At 34.5% G+C, this 22588-nt stretch overlaps 1 protein-coding gene across 2 annotated transcripts in view; it reads left to right on the plus strand.

The window, feature by feature from the left end:
• Window positions 1-20794, plus strand: part of ALCAM (activated leukocyte cell adhesion molecule) — a 194849-nt gene extending 174055 nt beyond the window's left edge. For both annotated transcript variants that reach the window (XM_061194146.1, XM_061194147.1), the window contains one exon: window positions 20679-20794. In XM_061194146.1, the coding sequence (XP_061050129.1) occupies window positions 20679-20766 (88 nt within the window). In that variant the 3' untranslated portion in view covers window positions 20767-20794. The remainder of the gene's footprint in view (window positions 1-20678) is intronic.
• Window positions 20795-22588: the final 1794 nt, after the last annotated feature.

Raw genomic sequence — 22588 nt, forward strand, 5'->3', positions numbered from 1 at the left:
TATGAGAGTTTCATTTCTGTCTTAGCTTAATTCATCACCATTTTACGTGGATATGAGAGATTTTTAGTAAAGATATGGTCCATACTTTTTCCACAGATACCTAAAGAAATATACCCTTGTGTTTACCATCCTGCAAAATAATACCATCAACAATCTTAGTGAGTCACCCATTATTGCAAACAACTTAGCCACAATTATATTAGTTCTTTGCAATGGCAATTTAAAAAGTCAGTGGAGAGAGAAATGAGGGAAACAATCTTTTATGCCCAAGTAGAATTTAAGAATACATTTGTTAACATACCTAGTGGCGACTCAAATAACATGCACTCCCCATTCCATTAATATGAGATACATATTTTTATATCTATTTTAAATATGGAAAGGATATGCTTAGCAGTTGTGCTTGATACTGTGATATGGTATATTCATCGCAGAATAAGGGCTTATGATTCCTCTGCTGTTTTGATTCATATAACTTCTCACTGGAATTTTTTTTTTTAATTTGAGATATTTTGATAGTGAGAATGGATGACTCCAATCATTTCCTGTGTATGTAGGGTATTAACTGACAGTTCCAGGCAAAAGGTATTAATTGACTAAACCCAGTTTGTATCTAGTTGTTTAACAGATAGGAAACATTAAAGACCTAGAGATAATTCAATGACTTTTTAAATTATTTACTCCCTTTCTCTCCATCCTGTTCTCTGAACATTGTTTTTATATCTGCAGGAAGTTGAATGTTACTGTTTGAGTTTGAAATTCTCTCCTGCATATCTTATATTACAAGAACTAATGAAAAATTAAAAGAGTCAAAGATAAAGGAAAAATGTAAGGTAGCATGATGTAGCCACAAACTTATTCAGAACTGTATTAAAACCATAATTTCCAGGTTGGTTGCATTTAAGAGACCCTTGACCACCATACTTCTTATCACTAAACTGGAAGTAAGCATTAACCAGACATTTGTAATCTCAAAATACACATTGTGTGAATACTGGAAGTTTACCAAGAGATTTATCTTTCGCAACTGTGGAACTCATGACTATTTTCATGAAGTTTTTGTACAATATGTAGGCAATATGGAAGTCTAAAAATCACAAATATCCTTTGTCAGTTTTGCCTTTTATAATGCTTTACTATTCTACTACTGTCTTAGGAAAAAAAAAAAAAAAAGACCTAAATTGGCAAAAGACTAAAGAAGACTGCCTATAACCCCCAAACTTCAAGAAATACTGTTAAATTAAGGCTTTCTAAAACGCTTCTTATTAGTATCTCTTAATATATGGAACAGGATCTTGCAAGAAAGTTGATTTTAACTGAATTCTATTTCCAATCAATACCCTGTCTAAAATCAAATATATGTTCCCATGAGGGAACTTATTCAGACTTCCTGCTGAATAAGTTGAAAATATAGTGCTGAAGGACCATTTATAGCACATTTTGAGTGACTTTCCTCATTTATTACTATGTAAGCATCTTCTCTTTTTGTACTTTTACTCAAATCCTCAAAATTTAATGAGGTAAATTTAATAAGGTAACCATATTTCATAGTATCTAAGGCTCAGTGAGTGTAATTTGCCTAAGATAACACATGCAATATCTTATTCCATATCCCATATAAACCTTCAAATATATTTTGCTGCCTCACCAGGACTTCTTTGGAATTAAAACTTCGTCTCTGACTTTGATTGCCTGCTGGCATTTAATATAGTGCTAGGGGTGGAAGGGTGTGCTCTCAAGTGCAGGGCTGATGTGGCCTCTCACCTTGTATTAGACGTCAAGCTAATCCAAGTTTTCGTTTCTTTTTCCTTCCCTACCCATAGCCTGGCAGGCAGCCAAAAGAAGAAAGAAAAGAAAATGCCCCATTATTCTATCAAAGCATAAATAACAGGGGAGACTAGAGGGGAAATAAGATAATGTGGAAATGCTGGAGTCCCCCTTTAGTCAATCACAAGGTCATTGGCCACTCAAAGGGCAGAACCATTCATGGCCCTGCCCTCTCCTACTACATGTGAACTGAAACATTTCCAGAGGAAAGAGATAGCATCAAAACATAATGTTTTCAATTTTTATCTCTTCTAGCTGTCTGTATGTATGCATTTCACTTTATTTTTTTTTTAATTTCATGTGTTTGGTTTAATTATTGTTTCAAAGGTGAAGGGAAATCCTGTTCCTCAAGCACCTGCCTCTGCCCAGGCTGTGTTAGCACATTACCCACCTAAAGGAAACACTTTGAACGATGAGGCTGAATACATGCCAGTGGCATCCTGCTTTCATGCATATTCAGTACTGTTACATTTATTTTGATCTACTGATATTTTACATAATGGTGGTTCCAATATTTACTATTGCCCAAGTGAAAGGTCATTTTCTATTTTTCACTGAGGACATTAGGAAATCTATTTTAATGGAGAGTTTCTTTGGAGAGTCTTAGAAATGCTAAGGATATCAAATTGAAACTTGTAACAAGTCCAACTATTTATTCTTCTTTGTTTCCTTCTTCAAACCCAGAAATTGCTGACAACTGTCTTTCTAAGATGCAGTGGTAAGAGCTCTCCTCTCCTCCTCTAGCTCTTTATTAAGCTTGGCCCAGGAGGAAACTTACTTTGCTGAGAGCTGTGACCAGGGAAGAAAGAAAAATAACTATTCTCATGGGTATGACCCTAATTACCTGCACAGGTATCAACGGCCGGTTTGCTGAAAGTGGCAATTCCACACTGCCAGGGTCCCAGTCTTAAATACCCATAGTCCTGGTGCCCTTCTGTGCTGTGTCCCAGGCATGCTATAAATTAGAAATCACAGAAAATGCCCCTCTAAACGAGGAAGTGATAATAATTCCTCATGTTACCTCTGAGTTTTCAAATTTGTTATACATATGCCTACATTTGAGAAACCTAAAGTCTTATGAACTCTTTCATGTGTGAATTATTTTACATGGGTATTGTTTTTATTTTCCAAATATACATTTCTGTTATAACACTTTATGTATCTTTTCAAATGACACCACATCCCAAGATTGTGATGTACTGGTTATGTCTGCAACTCCTATCCTCCTTCACTTTTCCTATCTCCTTCATCCCCCTCTAACCTATTTGTTAGTTGAGATATAATTGACGTATAACAATGTATAAATCTAAGGTGTACCACATGTTGATTTGATACATTTATATATTGCAATATGATTTCTACTGTAGCATTAGTAACACCTCCATCCAGTCTCTTAACAACTCTGAAGCATTAAAATAAAGGCACACTTAGAAGACACCACTAGATTAGTTCCCTACTTCCTTTCAAGGAGATCTAGAAACAAGTTTATGGTACTGGGGAAAATCTCACAGAAAAGTTTAAGAATCTTCTAAAAAGTTATTTAAAAGCAACTTGAACCCTTAATAGCCCTGCACTTACAGAAATAACACAGAAGGGGTGTTGAAAGTGAGGACTGAACTCCCTTCGGCCACTCAGTAGCTATGTGGCCTGGGCAGCTGTCCATTACTCACCATCAGTTTTGTGAGTCCCTGTCACCTGCTGGAGGCTTTCACATACACTATTCATTTATCCTCACACCAGCCCTGTGAGTAGATCCTATTGTCCCCTATTTACAGAAGAGCAAGCATCTTTAGAGGAGGGACTTGTCCAGGGACTTGCAGCTAAGACTTGACACATGAGGATGAGAGCCCAGACTCACTGACCCCAAGGTCAAGACTCTTCTCTCTGCCTCACTAATTAGAGAGTCTTCCAATATTAATTTATTGTGATTCTGTTATTTAAATATTATCTCATTTTAAAGTTATAAAAAAGCTGACTGATTGAGAACATTTAAGACAAATAACTGTAACAATTTTTATTTTTACTCAAGTGCTCGTTCTTTATAAATGCCTTAACCTCATCCCTCAAATCAGTTGACTGAAAAAAAAATATTGACTGAAAATATTGCTAAAGGGAATGGTTTAAATAAATTTTTGTTCTCTTCCAGCAGTAGATGGAAATCTAACCTGCTTTCAAATCTCTGAAATTTCCCCAAATTAAAAAGGACACTTCCATAAAATTATATTTATTTTTACCACATCAATCTCAAAACTGAGCCCAAAAGTAATCAGAATAATTTTTAGAGGCTTTTCCCTGCAAGAGAGAGTAGACTCTCAGTAACAAAAATGGAGAAATTCATTAAAAATTCCAAGTAAATCTTATATACATAGACTCAGTGAATACCCCTTCCCCCGGCAGCAACACTATTTTTATTTCTATTTAGTACATTTCACAGTGGTTAACACTTAGCTTATTTGTATAACTGTGTAACTTGGCACATGGCTGGGGAGCCAGACTGCTGGAGCTTGATTCCTGGTTTTGCTACTTGCTAGCTCTATGACCACAAGCAAGTTTATTAGTCTCAATGTAAAATAGAGATATCCTAAGGCTAAAATAATTTAATACCTATGCAGCACTTAGAACAGTGCCTGGCACATTAAGGCATTATAAGAGTGTTAGCAGTTATGATTTTGGAGAGTGAGATTAAGAAAAGAAGGGAGATTTTTTTTCCTTTTGTTTTGTAACTTTAAAATAAGAAAACTATCAGTTTGAAGTTACTCAGCTCTTATTCTACAAATATATTCTACAAATATGTTTCATGTTGCCCTTAACAAACCCTTTTTTGTAATGCCAAACTGAGAGCAGTGATTCTTAGCCTGATTTTACCTGACAGATATGCTGAAAGATATTATGATTTGCCCTGAATACCACAACTTCCTTCGAGGGAATTCTAGTCACTCCCTTCCTCTGAATACCTCCTTCTTTTATGTGATAGAATTTGGTAAAATCACAGAAACTACTTTTCATCCCTAGACAAATACTAAATCCACCTAGAAAGTAAATAGTATTGGAAACGGAAAAGGTATCCAGATTCTCATTGTACTTTTTGCCTGGTTCTTTCAATCCCTGGCCATAAGGATCATGCTTTAGCTTTTCGCTGTATAATGTTTTTATATTAAGGTAAAACTTGCTTACATTAAATATGCAATTAAATCTGTTTTGATAAATTTGTACACCTTTGTAACCATTACTCCAATCATGATAATAGAGCATCCCATCACCTCAGAAAGTTCCCTTGGAATTCCTTCCTGTCCAGCCCTGCCATCCTTTTTCCCTTAGACAACCGCTATGCTGATTGTTATCACCAGAGATTACGTTTTCTTAATCTGGAACCTCATATAAATGGAACTATACAGAATGTACTCGTATCTGGCTTCTTTCCTTTAACACAGTGTTTCTGAGATATCAATACATGTATTAATGATTTAATTGTTTAGAATTGCTGAGTAGTGGTCCGTTGTTAGAATATATCACATTATTTTAATCCATTCTCTTATCTATGGACACTTGGATAGTTTCCAGCCAGTATGGGCTGTCATGAATAATATGGCTAAAACCAACTTTCTATACAAGCATTTTTCGTGGGCATATGTTTTCATTCTCTTGGGCAAATACCTAGAAATGGAACTGCTAGATTGTAGGGTAGATACTTGTTCATGAGAAATTGCCAAACAGCTTTCTCAAAGTAGTCCTATTTGCAGCCCCACCAGCAATTTATAAAGTTTCAGTTCTTTTACATCTTTGCATAAATTTGGTGGTGGTGTTCTGTTTAATTTTATCCATTCTAGGAGGTGTGAAATGATATCTAATTTTGGTGTTAACTTGCATTTCCCTGAGACCTAATGATTTTAAGCTCCATGTACTTATTGGTTAGCTTCTTTTGTACAGCGACTATTCAAATCTTTTGCCTATGATTTTATTGTTATTTGTCTTATGTAATTGCTCTGTAAGGGTTCTTTACATATTCTATATCAAAAACCTTTGTTATAAATTGTAAATATGTTGTCGAAGTCTGTGGCTTGATTATTTCTTTTCTTAATGCTGTCTTTTGACGAGCAGAAGTTTTTAATTTTGATGAATAACAACTTACCAATTTTTTCCTATTATATTTACTGCTTTTTGTGTCCACTCTACAAAATCTTTGCTTATTCCAAAGTGGCAAAGATATTTTTCTATGTCTTTTTCTAGAAATTTTATAGTTTTACATTTGAGTATATATCTGCTATTTTGTGTGTGGTGCAAGACAAAGTTAGTTTATTTGCTTGTTTTATGCTATATATATATATATATATATATGGCATATACATATCAAGTCATTCTAGCACCATTGGTTAAAAAGGCTTCCTTTTGGCCTTGGCACATTTGTCATCCTCCTCCTCATCATCATAATAGTCCTTCAACTTTGATGTTCTGCTTGTGTTAGTAATTTTATATCTTTGTGTTTCCATATAAACTTGAGCAACTTGTTACTTTCTACCCACCCCCCCAATTTTTAAAGCTTTGTGAGACTATGGTTGCTTTGAATTTCTAGATAAGTTTGGGTATATTTAACATCTTAAAAATATTTAGTCTTCCAAACCATGACCATCCTATATATCTCCATTTACTTAAATATTTTCCATTTTTTCTTAGCAATATTTTATAAATTTTAATGTAGACATTTGATATGTCTTATAAAGTTCATTCTTACGTTTTATGTACTTTGCAGCTATTATAAATGCAATTATTCTGTGAGTTTTATTTTCCATTTTTATATTAGTATATAGAAATATAATTAATTTTTGTTGTTGAAATGCATACAACCATCTTCCTAAATTCACTTGTTCTGTTAGTTGTTCTGTGAATTCCTTAAGATTTCTATGTAAACAATCATTTTATCTGCAAATAGAAATAACATTACCTCTTTTCTTCCATTTCATATGCTTTTTATTTATTTATTTATTTTTGCCCTCATAGAGACTTTCAATACAATGTTGAATAGAAATGTGGAGAGCAGACATCTTTACATATTCTCAATCTTAGAGATTGAATTGTTCAATATTTGCCATTATGTATGATATTAGCTATACGTTTTTCATATTTGCCTACTCAGAGTTAGTTAAGGGTAGTATCCTCCAGACTTCCATGTCTGCCCAAGACTTCTGACTCCAGCTGCAAGGAGTTACGGTCCAAATACATAGTTAGAGAGAAGAGTTCACATAAGACTACCCTCATTTCTGCTATCAACTCAAGTTTGGGGTTTTGCAAAACCACCCTCAGGTTTGATAATTTGCTAGAATACTCACAGAACTCATGGTTATATTCATTACAAGTAAAGGATACATTAAAATTGGCTGAGAGAAGAGAAGTGCAGGGCAGAGTCTGGGAGGATTCTAAATGTGAAGTTTCCTTTGTCCTCAGGGATCTTTTACTCTACTGGCCTCAATGAGTGGCAAAAGCATGGAGTACTGCTGATCTGAGAAGCTCACCTGAACTTTGGTGTCCACAGTTTTTGTTGAGACTTCATTACATAGGCATGATTGATTGATTAATTATCCACGTGGTTGAACTCAATCTCCAGCCTCTCCCTTCCCCAGATGTCAGGCTGATATCAAATGGCCCAAAGCCCCCACCCTAAACCGTATGATTGTTCTTTCAGGTGTGGCCAGTCTCCACCCCAAGATAATTGGGTGTTGATGGCCCTGCCCTGAGACATCTCCTCAGCATAAACTATCAGGTGTGATCCAAGAAGCCCACCACAAATAAGAAAGCCACTCCTATCACTCAGAAAATTCTAACTATTTAGAGATTATCTCCCAGGAACTGAGCAGGAAGGCCAGACCTCTCTTTGGGCAAGGCGAAATTCCTTCCTACACAATGTCCTTTAACAGGTTGAAGAAATTTTTTAATATTCTTAGATTACTAAGAGTTTCTATCGCAAATGATTGTTGAATTTTCTCAAATGCCATTTCTACATCTACATCTATATTATATTCTATCTATATCTACATTATTTCTAAAAATAATCATATTGTTTTCTCATATTTTTTATTCTGATACAATGGTAAGTTACACTGATTGATGATTGAATGTTAAGCCAATCTTGCATTCCTGGAAAAAATCCCACTCTATTATGATGTATCATAATTTATATATATATTGATGGATGCTATTTGCCAATGTTTCATTAAGGATTTTTTTGTCTACATTCATGAGGAATATTGTTCTGTAATTTTCTTAATTTATGTTTTGTTCCTTTATCATACATCGTGTTCAGTCTTTTTAGGGAGCTTTCAATTTTCTTGATGATTTCAAATAACTAACTTTTTGCTTTGTTTTTGTTTCTATTGCTTATTTTCAATTTAATTTTTTTTTGCTCTTGTCATTACTATTTTCTTTCTTCTAGTTATTTAGAGTTTGACTTGCTCTTCTTTCTCTAATTTCATGAAGTAAATTAAAAATTTAGATCACTGATGTTAGCATTTCTTCTTTTATAACTTAAGCTTTTAAACTTTTAATCTCCCTCTCAGCAATGGGTTTGCTGCATTCCACAAATTTCAGTATGTTGTATTTTCATATTTATTCAGTTCAAAATATTTTTATATTCCTCTTGTGGTTTCTACTTTGGAGCCATGTAACTAGAACTCTATGAACTTCCAAACATTTCTCATCTAATTCTGTTTTGTTAAGACAGCCTAGTCTGTATGCTTTTAGTCTTGAATGCATTGAGTTTTTTTTTTTTTTTTTTTTGGGCCTATGATGCAGGCATGCAGTATTTCCAGGTGGATGCTACTCAACACTTGAAAAAACTTATATGGTGGCTGATGGGTAGAGTGTTCTATAGTATATTATGTTAAAATAGATAATAGTTTGTTTAAATCTTCTTATTCTTACAGATTTTTTTCAAATTATATGAAATCACTTCACATATAATGCGTTGATAAGAAGGTTACAAGCATACACTTCCAGCACTAGAGCTAGCCCAGTTACACTTCCAGCACTAGAGCTAGCCCAGTACTAGTTACTTCATTATGATCATGCTTACTGAATTTTAGTCCATTTACCCTATCAGCTACTGAGAAAGATCTGTTAAATTCTCTAAGATTGTGTATTTGGCTATTTCTCCCTTTAGTTCTGTCACTTTTTGCTTTAGGCTTTCATTAGGAACATACACTAACAATTGTTGTGACCTGCTTATGTATTGAACCTGTTATAATTATTAAATGTCTCTCATTGTGGTTGTAATATTCCTTGTGTTGAATTTTACATTGCCAGATATTAATATAGCCATACTGTTTTCATATGCTTACGGTGTACATGTGTATCTTTTTCTATCCTTTTATTTTCAGTTATCTCTTTATATTTAAAGTGCATCTCATGTACAGAGAGACTGATCAAACTATGACTCCCAGGCTGCTGCTTAATTTTGTAAATAAAGTTTTATGGTAGCACAGCCGTGCCCATTTCTTTACATGTTACCTGTGTTGTTTTATGCTGCAAAGCCAGAAGAGTTGAAACAAATCCATGTGGCCTGCAAGACTAAGATATTTACTATCTGGACCTTTCAGAAAAAATCTTAACCCCTTGTATAGAGCATGTAGTTGAGTCTTGATTGTTTATTATAGTCTGACAATTCTTACTTTATAATTGGAGGATTTAACCAAGTCACATTTTACTTAATTATTGATATATTTACATTTAAGACCACCAGCTCCCTATTTGTTTTCTAGTTGTCCTCTGTTTCTCTTTTCCTGCCTTCTTCTGAGACACTCCAATAAGTTTTAGTATTACATTTTAATTTATCTACTGACCTTTTAACTATATGTCTTTGTATTCTTTTATTGTGGTTGCTCTAGGAATTTCAATAAGAACTCAGTTTATAACTGTCAACTCATGTAATAATCTAAAACCCCAAAACATTATAACTTCATTTATCCTCCTCCATATAGTTGTAGTGTGAGGTTTATAATATATGCAGTTGTAATGGATATGACAACAAGAGCAAAAAAGATGGAAGAGGTTAAATGAAAATACAATTTTTCAAGGGTCTTATATATAATGCTATATATATAGCATTAAATAGTCAGTTGTCTTTGTAAAAAAATTTTAATAGTATTTTATATTTTAGCACATATACAATCTATATTCATTCTTTCTTATATATCTGAGTTTCCATCTAGTATCATTTTCCTTCAACCAAAGAACTTTCTTTAATACTTCTTTTAGCACAGGTCTGCTAGTGATCATTTTTCCCAGTTTTCTTTTATTCAATTTAACATGTCTTTATTTTGCTTTTGATTAAAATATATTTTTACTAGATATAAAGTTCTAGTTTGAGAGGTTTTTTCCAGCATTTTAAAGATGTTGAGTTAACTTTGTTATGCATTGTTTTCTTGATGAGACATCAGCTGCTTTTCATGTCATTGTTCCCCTGAACAAATTTTCTACGGCTACTTTCAAATCATTGTCTTTATATTTGCTTTCAATTACTTTGAGTATGATGTACTTAGATGTGTTTTTCTTTTTATCATTCCTCCTTGGGAGCTGCTGACCATTTTGGATGCAAGTTAATGGACATCAACAAATCTAGGAATATTTTTCATTGTTTCTTCAAATATATTTTATGCCCCAATTCTCTGTTGCTTCTCCTACTGGGACTCCAATTACACATTTGTTAGATTGCTCACTATTGTCCCACAGGTCACTGAGGATCTGCTTCTTTTACTTCTATTATTTTTCTCTCAATTTTTTAGAATATATAATTTATATTTTTTTGTCCTTATGTTCACCGAGGCTTTATTCTGCACCTCCAATCTGGTGATAAGATAATTTAGTGAATTGTTAATTTCCAATATTGTAGTTTTAAGTTGTAGAATTACTTTCGTTTACATTTTTAGTACTGAGATTTCTATCTGTTCTCTCATTGTTACCATACTTTTCTTTAAGTCATTGAACATGTTATGTAATACTGATTTAAAGTTCTTAACTGTTATTTCCAAAGTCTCTATTATCCAAGGACATTCTCTGGACTTTGTGTTACATTATTTTACTATTCATTTTTATGTGTGGTAACTTCTTATTCATAACTACTCTTTGTTTGGTGATATGTTGTAGAGATCCTAGGTTCTACTGTATAGGCTAAAGGATATGGATTGTTTTTACTGGCAGAGAATTAGATTACTGGCTGATTTCCTTGATCATGTCACGGTTACTTTTACATTTTATATTTCACATCTGTCTTAGGGTGAATACTGAATCTTGACACATAGTCTTTACTAAGTTTTTCTGGGATTTCAATAGAAAGATTGACATGATTACCAATAACTCCTGGCTTGGTGAGGTTCAACTACAAACTCTGTCTCCTCTGTGTGGGTAACAGCTAAAATCTATGTCAGGTTTTTAAGCTTTCCAGGTGTTGCTTTCTTCTGGGCTACATGAAATTTCTTCCACACGTGCAGTTTAGAGATCATTTGTGTAGTTTACACACAAATCTGGGCTCCTCACCACTCTTTGGCTCTCTCCTTTTTTGAGATTTTATTACCCTTGATTTCAAGGTTTAGTTCTAGTTAGCATATTCCTCTGCAAATGGGAGATGCCCTCAGAGGAAAACTTATGCAAAAGTAGAGCTCACCCAGTATAGGGATCAACTTTCCTTCAGTTTCTAATTTCTTTTTGTTACTCTCAAGTACAACCATATAGCTCATTCTGTATTTTCCTGAGAGTTTATAATGTTATAAATGTAAGGATTAACACTATACAAGTGGGTTCTTTTTTTAATCATTACTATTACAAGAGCTTCTTATAGTCCATGCTTTATTTTATTTTATTTATTTATTTATTTATTTTTAATATTTGAATTTTATTTTATTTTTATACAGCAGGTTCTTATTAGTCATCAATTTTATACACATCAGTGTATACATGTCAATCCCAATCATCCAATTCATCACGCCCCCACCCCCACCCCCACGCCACTTTCCCCCCTTGGTATCCATACGTTTGTTCTCTACATCTGTGTCTCAATTTCTGCCCTGCAAACCAGTTCATCTGTACCATTTTTCTAGGTTCCACATATATGCGTTAATATACAATATTTGTTTTTCTCTTTCTGACTTACTTCACTCTGTATGACAGTCTCTAGATCCATACACGTCTCAACAAATGACCCAATTTCGTTCCTTTTTATGGCTGAGTAATATTCCATTGTATATATGTACCACATTTTCTTTATCCATTCGTCTGTCGATGGGCACTTAGGTTGCTTCCATGACCTGGCTATTGTAAATACTGCTGCAGTAACACTGGGGTGCATGTGTCTTTTTGAATTATGGTTTTCTCTGGGTATATGCCCAGTAGTGGGATTGCTGGGTCATATGGTAATTCTATTTCTAGTTTTTTTAAGGAACCTCCGTACTGTTCTCCATAGTGGCTGTATTAATTTACATTCCCACCAACAGTGCAAGAGGGTTCCCTTTTCTCCACACCCTCTCCAGCATTTGTTGTTTGTAGATTTTCTGATGATGCCCATTCTAACTGGTGTGAGGTGATACCTCATTGTAGTTTTGATTTGCAATTCTCTAATAATTTGTGATGTTGAGCAGCTTTTCATGTGCTTCTTGGCCATCTGTATGTCTTTTTTGGAGAAATATTTATTTAGGTCTTCTGCCCATGTTTGGATTGGGTTGTTTGTTTTTTTAATGTTGAGCTGCATGAGCTGTTTATATATTTTGGAGATTAATCCTTTGTCCGATGATTCATTTGCAAATATTTTCTCCCATTCTGAGGGTTGTCTTTTCCTCTTGTTTATGGTTTCCTTTGCTGTGCAAAAGCTTTGAAGATTCATTAGGTCGATTTGTTTATTTTTGTTTTTATTTCCATTACATAGGGAGGTGGATCAAAAAAGATCTTGCCGTGATTTATGTCAAAGAGTGTTCTTCCTATGTTTTCCTCTAAGAGTTTTATAGTGTCCCGTCTTACATTTAGGTCTCTAATCCATTTTGAGTTTCTTTTTGTGTATGGTGTTAGGGAGTGTTCTAATTTCATTCTCTTACATGTAGCTGTCCAGTTTTCCCAGCACCACTTATTGAACAGACTGTCTTTTCTCCATTGTATATCCTTGCCTCCTTTGTCATAGATTAATTGACCATAGGTGTGTGGGTTTATCTCTGGGCTTTCTATCTTGTTCCATTGATCTATGTTTCTGTTTTTGTGCCAGTACCATATTGTCTTGATTACTGTAGCTTTGTAGTATAGTCTGAAGTCAGGGAGTATGATTCCTCCAGCTCCGTTTTTTTCCCTCAAGACTGCTTTGGCTATTCAGGGTCTTTTGTGTCTCCATACAAATTTTAAGATTATTTGTTCTAGTTCCATAAAAAATGCCATTTGTAATTTGATAGGGATTGCATTGAATCTGTAGATTGCTTTGGGTAGTTTAGTCATTTTCACAATATTGATTCTTCCAGTCCAAGAACATGGTATATCTCTCCATCTGTTGGTATCATCTTTAATTTCTTTCATCAGTGTCTTATAGTTTTCTGCATACAGGTCTTTGTCTCCCTAGGTAGGTTTATTCCTAGGTATTTTACTCTTTTTGTTCCAGTGGTAAATGGGAGTGTTTCCTTAATTTCTCTTTCAGATTTTTCATCATTAGTGTATAGGAATGCAAGAGATTTCTGTGTATTAATTTTGTATCCTGCAACTTTACCAAATTCATTGATTAGCTATAGTAGTTTTCTGGTGGCATCTTTAGGATTCTTTGTATATAGTATCATGTCATCTGCAAAAGGTGATAGTTTTACTTCTTCTTTTCCAATTTCTATTCCTTTTATTTTTTTTTCTTCTCTGATTGCTGTGGCTAGGACTTCCAGAGCTATGTTGAATAATAGTGGTGAGAGTGGATATCCTTGTCTTGTTCCTGATCTTAGAGGAAATGCTTTCAATTTTTCACCATTGAGAATGATGTTTGCTGTGGGTTTGTCATATATGGCCTTTATTATGTTGAGGTAGGTTCCCTCTATGCCCACTTTCTGGAGAGTTTTTATCATAAATGGGTGTTGAATTTGTCAAAAGCTTTTCTTGCATCTATTGAGGTGATCATATGGTTTTTATTCTTCAATTTGTTTATATGGTGTATCACATTGATTGATTTGCGTATATTGAAGAATCCTTGCATCCCTGGGATAAATCCCACTTGATCATGGTGTATGATCCTTTTAATGTGTTGCTGGATTCTGTTTGCTAGTATTTTGTTGAGGATTTTTGCATCTATATTCATCAGTGTTATTGGTCTGTAATTTTCTTTTTTTGTAGTACCTTTGTCTGGTTTTGGTATCAGGGTGATGGTGGCCTCATAGAATGAGTTTGGGAGTGTTCCTTCCTCTGCAATTTTTTGGAAGAGTTTGAGAAGGATGGGTGTTAGCTCTTCTCTAAATGTTTGATAGAATTCACCTGTGAAGCCATCTGGTCCTGGGCTTTTGTTTGTTGGAAGGTTTTTAATCATAGTTTCAATTTCATTACTTGTGATTGGTCTGTCCATATTTTCTATTTCTTCCTGGTTCAGTCTTGGAAGGTTACACCTTTCTAAGAATTTGTCCATTTCTTCCAGGTTGTCCATTTTATTGGCATAGAGTTGCTTGTAGTAGTCTCTTAGGATGCTTTGTATTTCTGCGATATCTGTTGTAACTTCTCCTTTTTCATTTCTAATTTTATTGATTTGAGTCCTCTCCCTCGTTTTCTTGATGCATCTGGCTAATGGTTAATCAATTTTGTTTATCTTCTCAAAGAAGCAGCTTTTAGTTTTATTGATCTTTCCTATTGCTTTCTTTGTTTCTATTTCATTTATTTCAGCTCTGATCTTTATGATTTCTTTCCTTCTGCTAACTTTGGGTTTTGTTTGTTCTTCTTTCTCTAGTTCCTTTAGGTGTAAGGTTAGATATTTTATTTGAGATTTTTCTTGTTTCTTGAGGTACACTTGTATAGCTATAAACTTCCCTCTTAGAACTGCTTTTGCTGCATCCCATAGGTTTTGGATCGTCGTGTTTTCATTGTCATTTGTCTCTAGGTATTTTTTGATTTCCTCTTTGATTTCTTCAGTGATCTCTTGGTTATTTAGTTAGTAATGTATTGTTTAGCCTCCATGTGTTTGTGTTTTTTACGTTTTTTTCTCTGTATTCATTTCTAATCTCATAGCATTGTGTTCAGAAAATATGCTTGATATGATTTTAATTTTCTTAAATTTACTGAGGCTTGATTTGTGACCCAAGATGTGATCTATCCTGGAGAATGTTCCATGCACACTTGAGAAGGAAGTGTAATCTGCTGTTTTTGGATGGAATGTCCTATCAATATCAATTAAATCTATCTGGTCTCTTGTGTCATTTAAACCTTCTGTTTCCTTATTTATTTTCATTTTGGATGATCTGTTCATTGGTGTAAGTGAGGTGTTAAAGTCCCCCACTATTATTGTGTTACTGTTGATTTCCTCTTTTATAGCTGTTAGCAGTTGCCTTATGTATTGAGGTGCTCCTATGTTGGGTGCATATATATTTATAATTGTTATATCTTTTTGTTGGATTGATCCCTTGATCATTAGGTAGTGTCCTTCCTTGTCTCTTGTAACATTCTTTATTTTAAAGTCTATTTTATCTGAGTATTGCTACTCCAGCTTTCTTTTGATTTCCATTTGCATGGAATATCTTTTTCCATCCCCTCACTTTCAGTCTGTATGTGTCCTTAAGTCTGAAGTGGGTCTCTTGTAGACAGCATATATATGGGTCTTGTTTTTGTATCCATGCAGCAAGCCTGTGTCTTTTGGTTGGAGCATTTAATCCATTCACGTTTAAGGTAATTATCGATATGTATGTTCCTATGACCATTTTCTTAATTGTTTTGGGTTTGTTTTTGTAGGTTCTTTTCTTCTCTTCTGTTTCCCACTTAGAGAAGTTCCTTTAGCATTTGTTGTAGAGCTGCTTTGGTGGTACTGAATTCTCTTAGCTTTTGCTTGTTTGTAAAGCTTTTGATTTCTCCATCGAATCTGAATGAGATCCTTGCCGGGTAGAGTAATCTTGGTTGTAGGTTCTTCCCTTTCATCACTTTCAGTATATCATGCCACTGCCTTCTGGCTTGTAGAGTTTCTGCTGAGAAATCAGCTGTTAACCTTATGGGAGTTCCCTTGTATATTATTTGTCGTTTTTCCCTTGCTTCTTTCAATAATTGTTCTTTGTCTTTAATTTTTGCCGATTTGATTACTATGTGTCTCGGCGTGTTTCTCCTTGGGTTTATCCTGCCTGGGACTCTCTGCGCTTCCTGGACTTGGGTGGCTATTTCCTTTCCCATGTTAGGGAAGTTTTCGACTATAATCTCTTCAAATATTTTCTCTGGTCCTTTCTTTCTCTCTTCTCCTTCTGGGGCCCCTATAATGTGAATGTTGTTGCGTTTAATGTTGTGTCAGAGTTCTCTTAGGCTGTCTTTATTTCTTTTCATTCTGTTTTCTTTATTCTGTTCCGCAGCAGTGAATTCCACCATTCTGTCTTCCAGGTCACTTATCCGTTCTTCTGCCTCAGTTATTCTCCTATTGATTCCTTCTAGTGTAGTTTTCATTTCAGTTATTGTATTGTTCATCTCTGTTTGTTTGTTCTTTCATTCTTCTCGGTCTTTGTTAAGCATTTCTTGCATCTTCTCGATCTTTGCCTCCATTCTTTTTCTGAGGTCCTGGATCATCTTCACTATCATTATTCTGAATTCTTTTTCTGGAAAGTTGCCTATCTCCACTTCATTTAGTTGTTTTTCTGGGGTTTTATCTTGTTCCTTCGTCTGGTACATCGCCCTCTGCCTTTTCATCTTGTCTATCTTTCTGTGAATGTCGTTTTTGTTCCACAGGCTGCAGGATTGTAGTTCTTGCTTCTGCTGTCTGCCCTCTGGTGGATGAGGCTATCTAAGAGGCTTGTGCAAGTTTCCTGCTGGGAGGAACTGATCCATGCTTTATTTTTAAGTTGTGAAAATATTATGTCCTCAAACTTATTATAACTTCCTTCTTCCCATACTGTTCAAAGTAGGTTGAAAAAAAACCACAATTGTAAAATTGATTTATTACATTGCTAAATTTATTTTATTTTATTTTATTTTATTTTTATGCTTATACAACATTGACTCTTTTATCTGTCACTCTACTGGCTCCCTGAAAGTTGGAATTTTTACTTTGGAGGAAAGAATAGTATTTAATGAAGTGAGTTTGAAAGAATAAAAGAGAAAGAGAGGGAGTGAAAAGAAAAGTAGAGAAAAAAGGAATGAAGGAAAAGTCAGGGAGGTGAGAGGAGGCAAGGAGAATAAAAGAAAAAAGTTTTGAGAATCATGTAGTTTTTCTTGATTGCCACAATATCTTACTGATTTATAGAAATTATAGTTATTAGTATATATTAGAATATATAGCAAGGTGCTTTTAGAATAATCAAGGTACATATTTATGCATATAATTTTGTGCAGTTTTACCTGAAAACATTGGAGTAAGATGTCACTCAAGTTCTATCATTTCAATGTAGTATTTTCTCTATTTTACCTATCTGTAAAAACGCAGCTGGGTCTGTATTGACTTCATATTGCTGAACACTAATATCTTAAGGAACAGTAAAAAGGAATAGATATAAACTGTAATAAAGTCAGTTAGTTCAATGCAGTAAAAGAAATATCTTTTGGATGCCTACCATATTCAGACAGTATGATATAATAAAACATGGTCCTTATTATCAAGGGGCTTACACTCAACTCAAGGAGACTAAAGAGATTGGCCACATTTGAAGTGTCATGGGACAGATGGCTGGAGATCTGGGTAGAGACTCACTGAAGGGAAGAGCTGGATCTCTCTGTGTTTAAGGTCTGAAGAAAGCAAAACATGCCAGAGTCTCAATCAGAAACTTGAGAGGGCCATGACTTAGGAGTAGGGACAAACCAGATGTAGACTGAGTCTTACTAAACTGCAACTGAGCTTCAGACCCTATCTGCTCACCTATCTGCAGTAAAGGGGGGACCTTATGTGATGGAAAATAACATCATATGTTGTCTCTTCTGTTGTTTTATATATGGTGTCATGCAAAATAAAAAGGACTAGATATGCAAAGAGTCAAGAAAATATAATCAATAATCAAGAGGAAAAATAGACAAGCAGATCTATGCATTGTTTGGGTATTGTAGTTAACAGGCAAGGATATTAAAATAATTATAAATAAGATATTGAAAGTGGAAGAAAAGATGGCCAAAGGAGATGAATGGAATAGAAAATAGAAATGTACTTTAAAATATTTAAAAATCAAATTGACATTTTAGACCTGAAAAAGATAATATTAAAAAATAGGTCTTTGGGGACTTCCCTGGTGGCACAGTGGTTAGGAATCTGCCTGCCAATGCAGGGGAGCCAGGTTTGAGCCCTGGTCTGGGAGGATCCCACATGCCACGGAGCAACTGGGCCCATGCGCCGCAGCTGCTAAGCCTGCATTCTGGAGCCCACGAGCCACAACTACTGAGCCCACGTGCCACAGCTGCTGGGGCCCACACGCCTAGAGCCCGTGCACTACAGCGAAGAGTGGCCCCTGGTCACCACAGCTAGAGAAAGCCTGCGCACAGCAACGAAGACCCAACGCAGCCATAAATAAATATATAAATAAAAGACTTGACCTTTTAAAGAAAAATCTTAAAAAAAAAAAATAGGTCTTTGGTGGATAAATTTAAAAGCAGACTGGCCACAGCAGAACACAAGAGAAGTAAACTGGAATACAGATCAATAGAAAACATCCAAGTTGAAGCACAGAGAGGAAAAAGAATAGATAAGACACACAAGAGCATGAGAGACATGTGGGACACACACAAAAGATCTAATTTATGTATAAGTGAAATCCCAGAAAGAATAAAGAGCAAGAATGTCCGTCACCAGTAAAATAGATAAATAAGCCCAATAACAAGCTATACAGCAATGAAAATAAGCAACCTACAACTACATGCAACATTATATATGAATGTCACAAACATAAAGTTGAGTTTAAATAAAAGGCAGACAGAAATGAATACATGTGGTATGATTCCATTTATAACAAATTATAAAACCAGGTAAAACCATGCTGTGAGATATCAGGATTATAGTAACCTTTGGGGAGGTAGAAGTGACTGGAAGGGAGTATAATGGGGGATTTCTTCATCTGCAACTATTTTGTTTCTTGAACTAGGTACTAGTTACATTCATGCACCCAGTTTTTGAAAATTCATTGAACTGTACTCTTATGATAGGTACATTATCTTGTATGGATATTATTGAGGTTACTAAGATTTTATTCGTTACTAGTTAAGTAACTTATTAGCAAAAGAGACTAGACCTCAAATGATCTGTGATATATATATAATGTGATATATATAATGTAGATGGCGTATATACCTTTATTTTATACATGTAAATTCATATATATATATATATATATATATATATATATATATAAATATACTCTCACATATTATAGGACTCAATCATGTTGGCAGGGTTTGAGGTTGCTCTCCTGCTCATGAATCAGTTTAGAAGGCTGTAGTTAAGCTAAATTAAGAATTGTTAAATCACAAATTAAATTAAATTTAGGCTGAATATAATGAATGTCTCAGTATGAATGAGCCATATGTCTTTATCTCACTTGGACATAAATCATACACAGTTACACACTATTAACACTATGACACTGTTAACACTATCACACTATTAAGTTGTGATTCTTAGCAAATGAGTTAAGGAGTTCTATTTAAAGCATAGAAATACTTTTAGGGAAAAATGGAGTTTTCTACCCTAGCTTCCTTAACCAAGAGACACATCTGGTACTATATAATTTTTATATAAAAGTAGAAGTATTACTAGGAATTATATAGCAATAATAATTTGAAGTACCATATCACTGTGATTTCCCTGATGTGCTTATAACAAGGAGAGAGTTAGGGAATAAAGGAGGAATGGAAGGAAGGAAGAGAGAGGGGAGGGAGGGAGGAAGGAGGGAAGGAAATAGTACACTCTTGGAAATACAGTTATGATTTCTCTCAAGTGGTCACAAAACCAAGGAATTTAGCTGTGTGTTTAAGAAAACCTGATTTCAGCTCTTAAAAGAGAGAATCTAGTAGTCGTGTGTAACCCTGGAAGCCACTGGGGCAGTGGTTCTCAAACTTTACATGCAGCAGGACCACTAGGAGGTCTTGTTTATCATAGATTGCAGGCCCCATCCCCAGAGTTTCTTTTACATGCTTCTATGGTGGGGCCTCAGAATTTTCACTTCTGTCACGTTCCCAGGGGGTGCTGATACTGCTGGTCTGGGGCCACAATTTGAGAACCACCACATTAGAGCTGCCTTAGCTTCTGCTAAGATACAGGACATTGGTTCAACATGGATGCATAATAGGGAATGCAGAAACTGAAAGCCCCTAATGAAACTTCTTCAGAAAATTTTTGCAGGATGTATTTGCCCAGAATGAAAATTTTGACTATCAAATGATAATAATTACTTCCGGGAAAGTAGAAAGAACATCAACCCAGCCAAAAACATGATGCAACTAAGTATGTGTAGTCTGTGTTCAAAATAACTGACTTCTTTTTCTCTTAGCATATATTTAATGCAACCCTACGACCAAGGTAATTTCAGTGGAATGTGTCCTGTTACCAATCAAGGCTCACAGATGTGGAATTGTTCATCTTAGGGGCTTACCTGTATTAGATGTAAAACATTTGCTTTTCAAAGATACATTAATGTGAACCCTAAAATTAAAAATAAGAAAGGTTAAATATGTGTGTGTCAATGTGATAATGTTTAATTCTCTCATAGGACTGCATCAAAACATGTAAACAAGGATCTTGGCAATCTGGAAGAAAACAAAAAGTTAGAAGAAAACAATCACAAAACAGAAGCCTAAGAGAGAAACTGTTCCACTTGTTGTCCAGGTGGGTAGGCTGTTTGAGGTTTATAGAAACAATTCCCAGGAAAGTATGAAACATCCTAGAGATGAAAGGGAAAGCCTTGACATTAAGATGCCTTATAATTACAGCTTTCAAACAGGAAGAGAGATTTTCAAAAGGAAACTTTGGTTACTCAGAAAGGTATTCTCAGAAGTATGGAATCTCAACGGACTTCCCATCCTCTGAATAAAAATCATTATCCTCAGAATAATTGAAATCAATTTTGAGATTTTAACATTCAATGAGCATTTTTTATTCTAATGCCAAAAATTTTGCTGAGTGCAAAAATCTTCATTTTATAAATTGATATTTTGATTAGATGAGAAGCAATTCTCATACTTTATTTTAAAAAGCAATTATGAGAATAATTTTAAAATATAAAAATTTTAATCCAAGGATTTAATATACTTAAAAGTGTCAGCGTATTTATACAGCCATCTCTCAAATCATTCTAATGAAAAGACTAACAAATTTGTGTGTGTGTACACACACACACTTTTCCAAATAGTGTATATATTATATATGTGTGTATGTATCTATATGTGCATATATATGTATGTGTGTATTAAGTATATATCAATATAATATATATACATGCATATATATTGCATACATCAATATATAATAGCTATATGAGTGTGACTTTTAAGATAATCTCCAAAAGAGGTACGTTTCCATGGTATTGCCACTTTCAATTTGAACTTTTTATTTTTATTTATGTTCTCTTGTGCCAGTCAAACAGAGAAGCCATTTGGACAAATTATTTTTTGTGTCCTTGAGAATAGTGTTACTACAGTTTACTCAAATATATAAAAATCCCCAACAGCCATAGTAAAACTTTGGTTCGTTATAAATAAACCGCAAGTTATCATTCGAGCGGGTCACCTAAATTAATCCCATAGAGGAGATAGGGAGCAAGGGAAAGAATTGCAATTAGAAGAATGCACACAGGAAAGAAAAATAAGAATGATTGAAATAAGACATTTTCATAATCTGGAAACCAGAATCTCAAAATGATTGGGTGAAAGGAGTAAGATCTGAATTCCTTCCCGTATCCTGCCTTCCACTGGAGACCAAGTATGCAGCATTCCCACCTGATTCTTATTTCTGCTTCTCTAGGATTCGTTCCTCAATCCTCTGTAAATGTAGAGTTTACCTTCTTTTTTCTTCAAAATCAGATAGAGTAAATTCTCAAAGGAAAATTGAGCTTGAGGACAAAGCCCACAAAATGGAGTGTGATTTGAAGGGATAAGTGAGTTTGTTAACCTGAAGAGAAACAGAATGAAATATTTTCCTGAAAAACCTTATAATTTTCATAAGAACTAAGCAGTTTTCACAAAAATGCTTTCAACAATTCAAAAACATTATTAGTTGAAGAGCTGCAGCAATACCTGGGATTACAGTTAGGTTCAGGGACAGTGGAGCTTTATAAAAAGCTCTTATGAAGTATCACTTTCAGTACAAAGCATATGTTGATTGTGAAAAGTGATTGCTATGGTAACTTATCTGAATTGTGGTTTTTTTCATCATTTCAGAGAAAAGAAAACTATATAGACCAATTGAAGCATGAACGTGGATTGTATTTAAGACATATACAAAGACATTGACGGCAATTCATGGTTCAAGTGTTAAGCAGTTCATTCTACCAAGCTGTCACAGGATTTTAGAGAATTATCTCAAATAAAACAATGAAATGAAATTACAAACAATAACAACAAGTTTTGGCAGCCATGATAATAGGTCATATGTTGTGTTGGTTTGATTTTCTTTTCTGTAAAT

Source organism: Eubalaena glacialis, chromosome 6 (genome assembly GCF_028564815.1).
Source record: "Eubalaena glacialis isolate mEubGla1 chromosome 6, mEubGla1.1.hap2.+ XY, whole genome shotgun sequence".
In the NCBI taxonomy this organism is placed as follows: Eukaryota; Metazoa; Chordata; class Mammalia; order Artiodactyla; family Balaenidae; genus Eubalaena; species Eubalaena glacialis.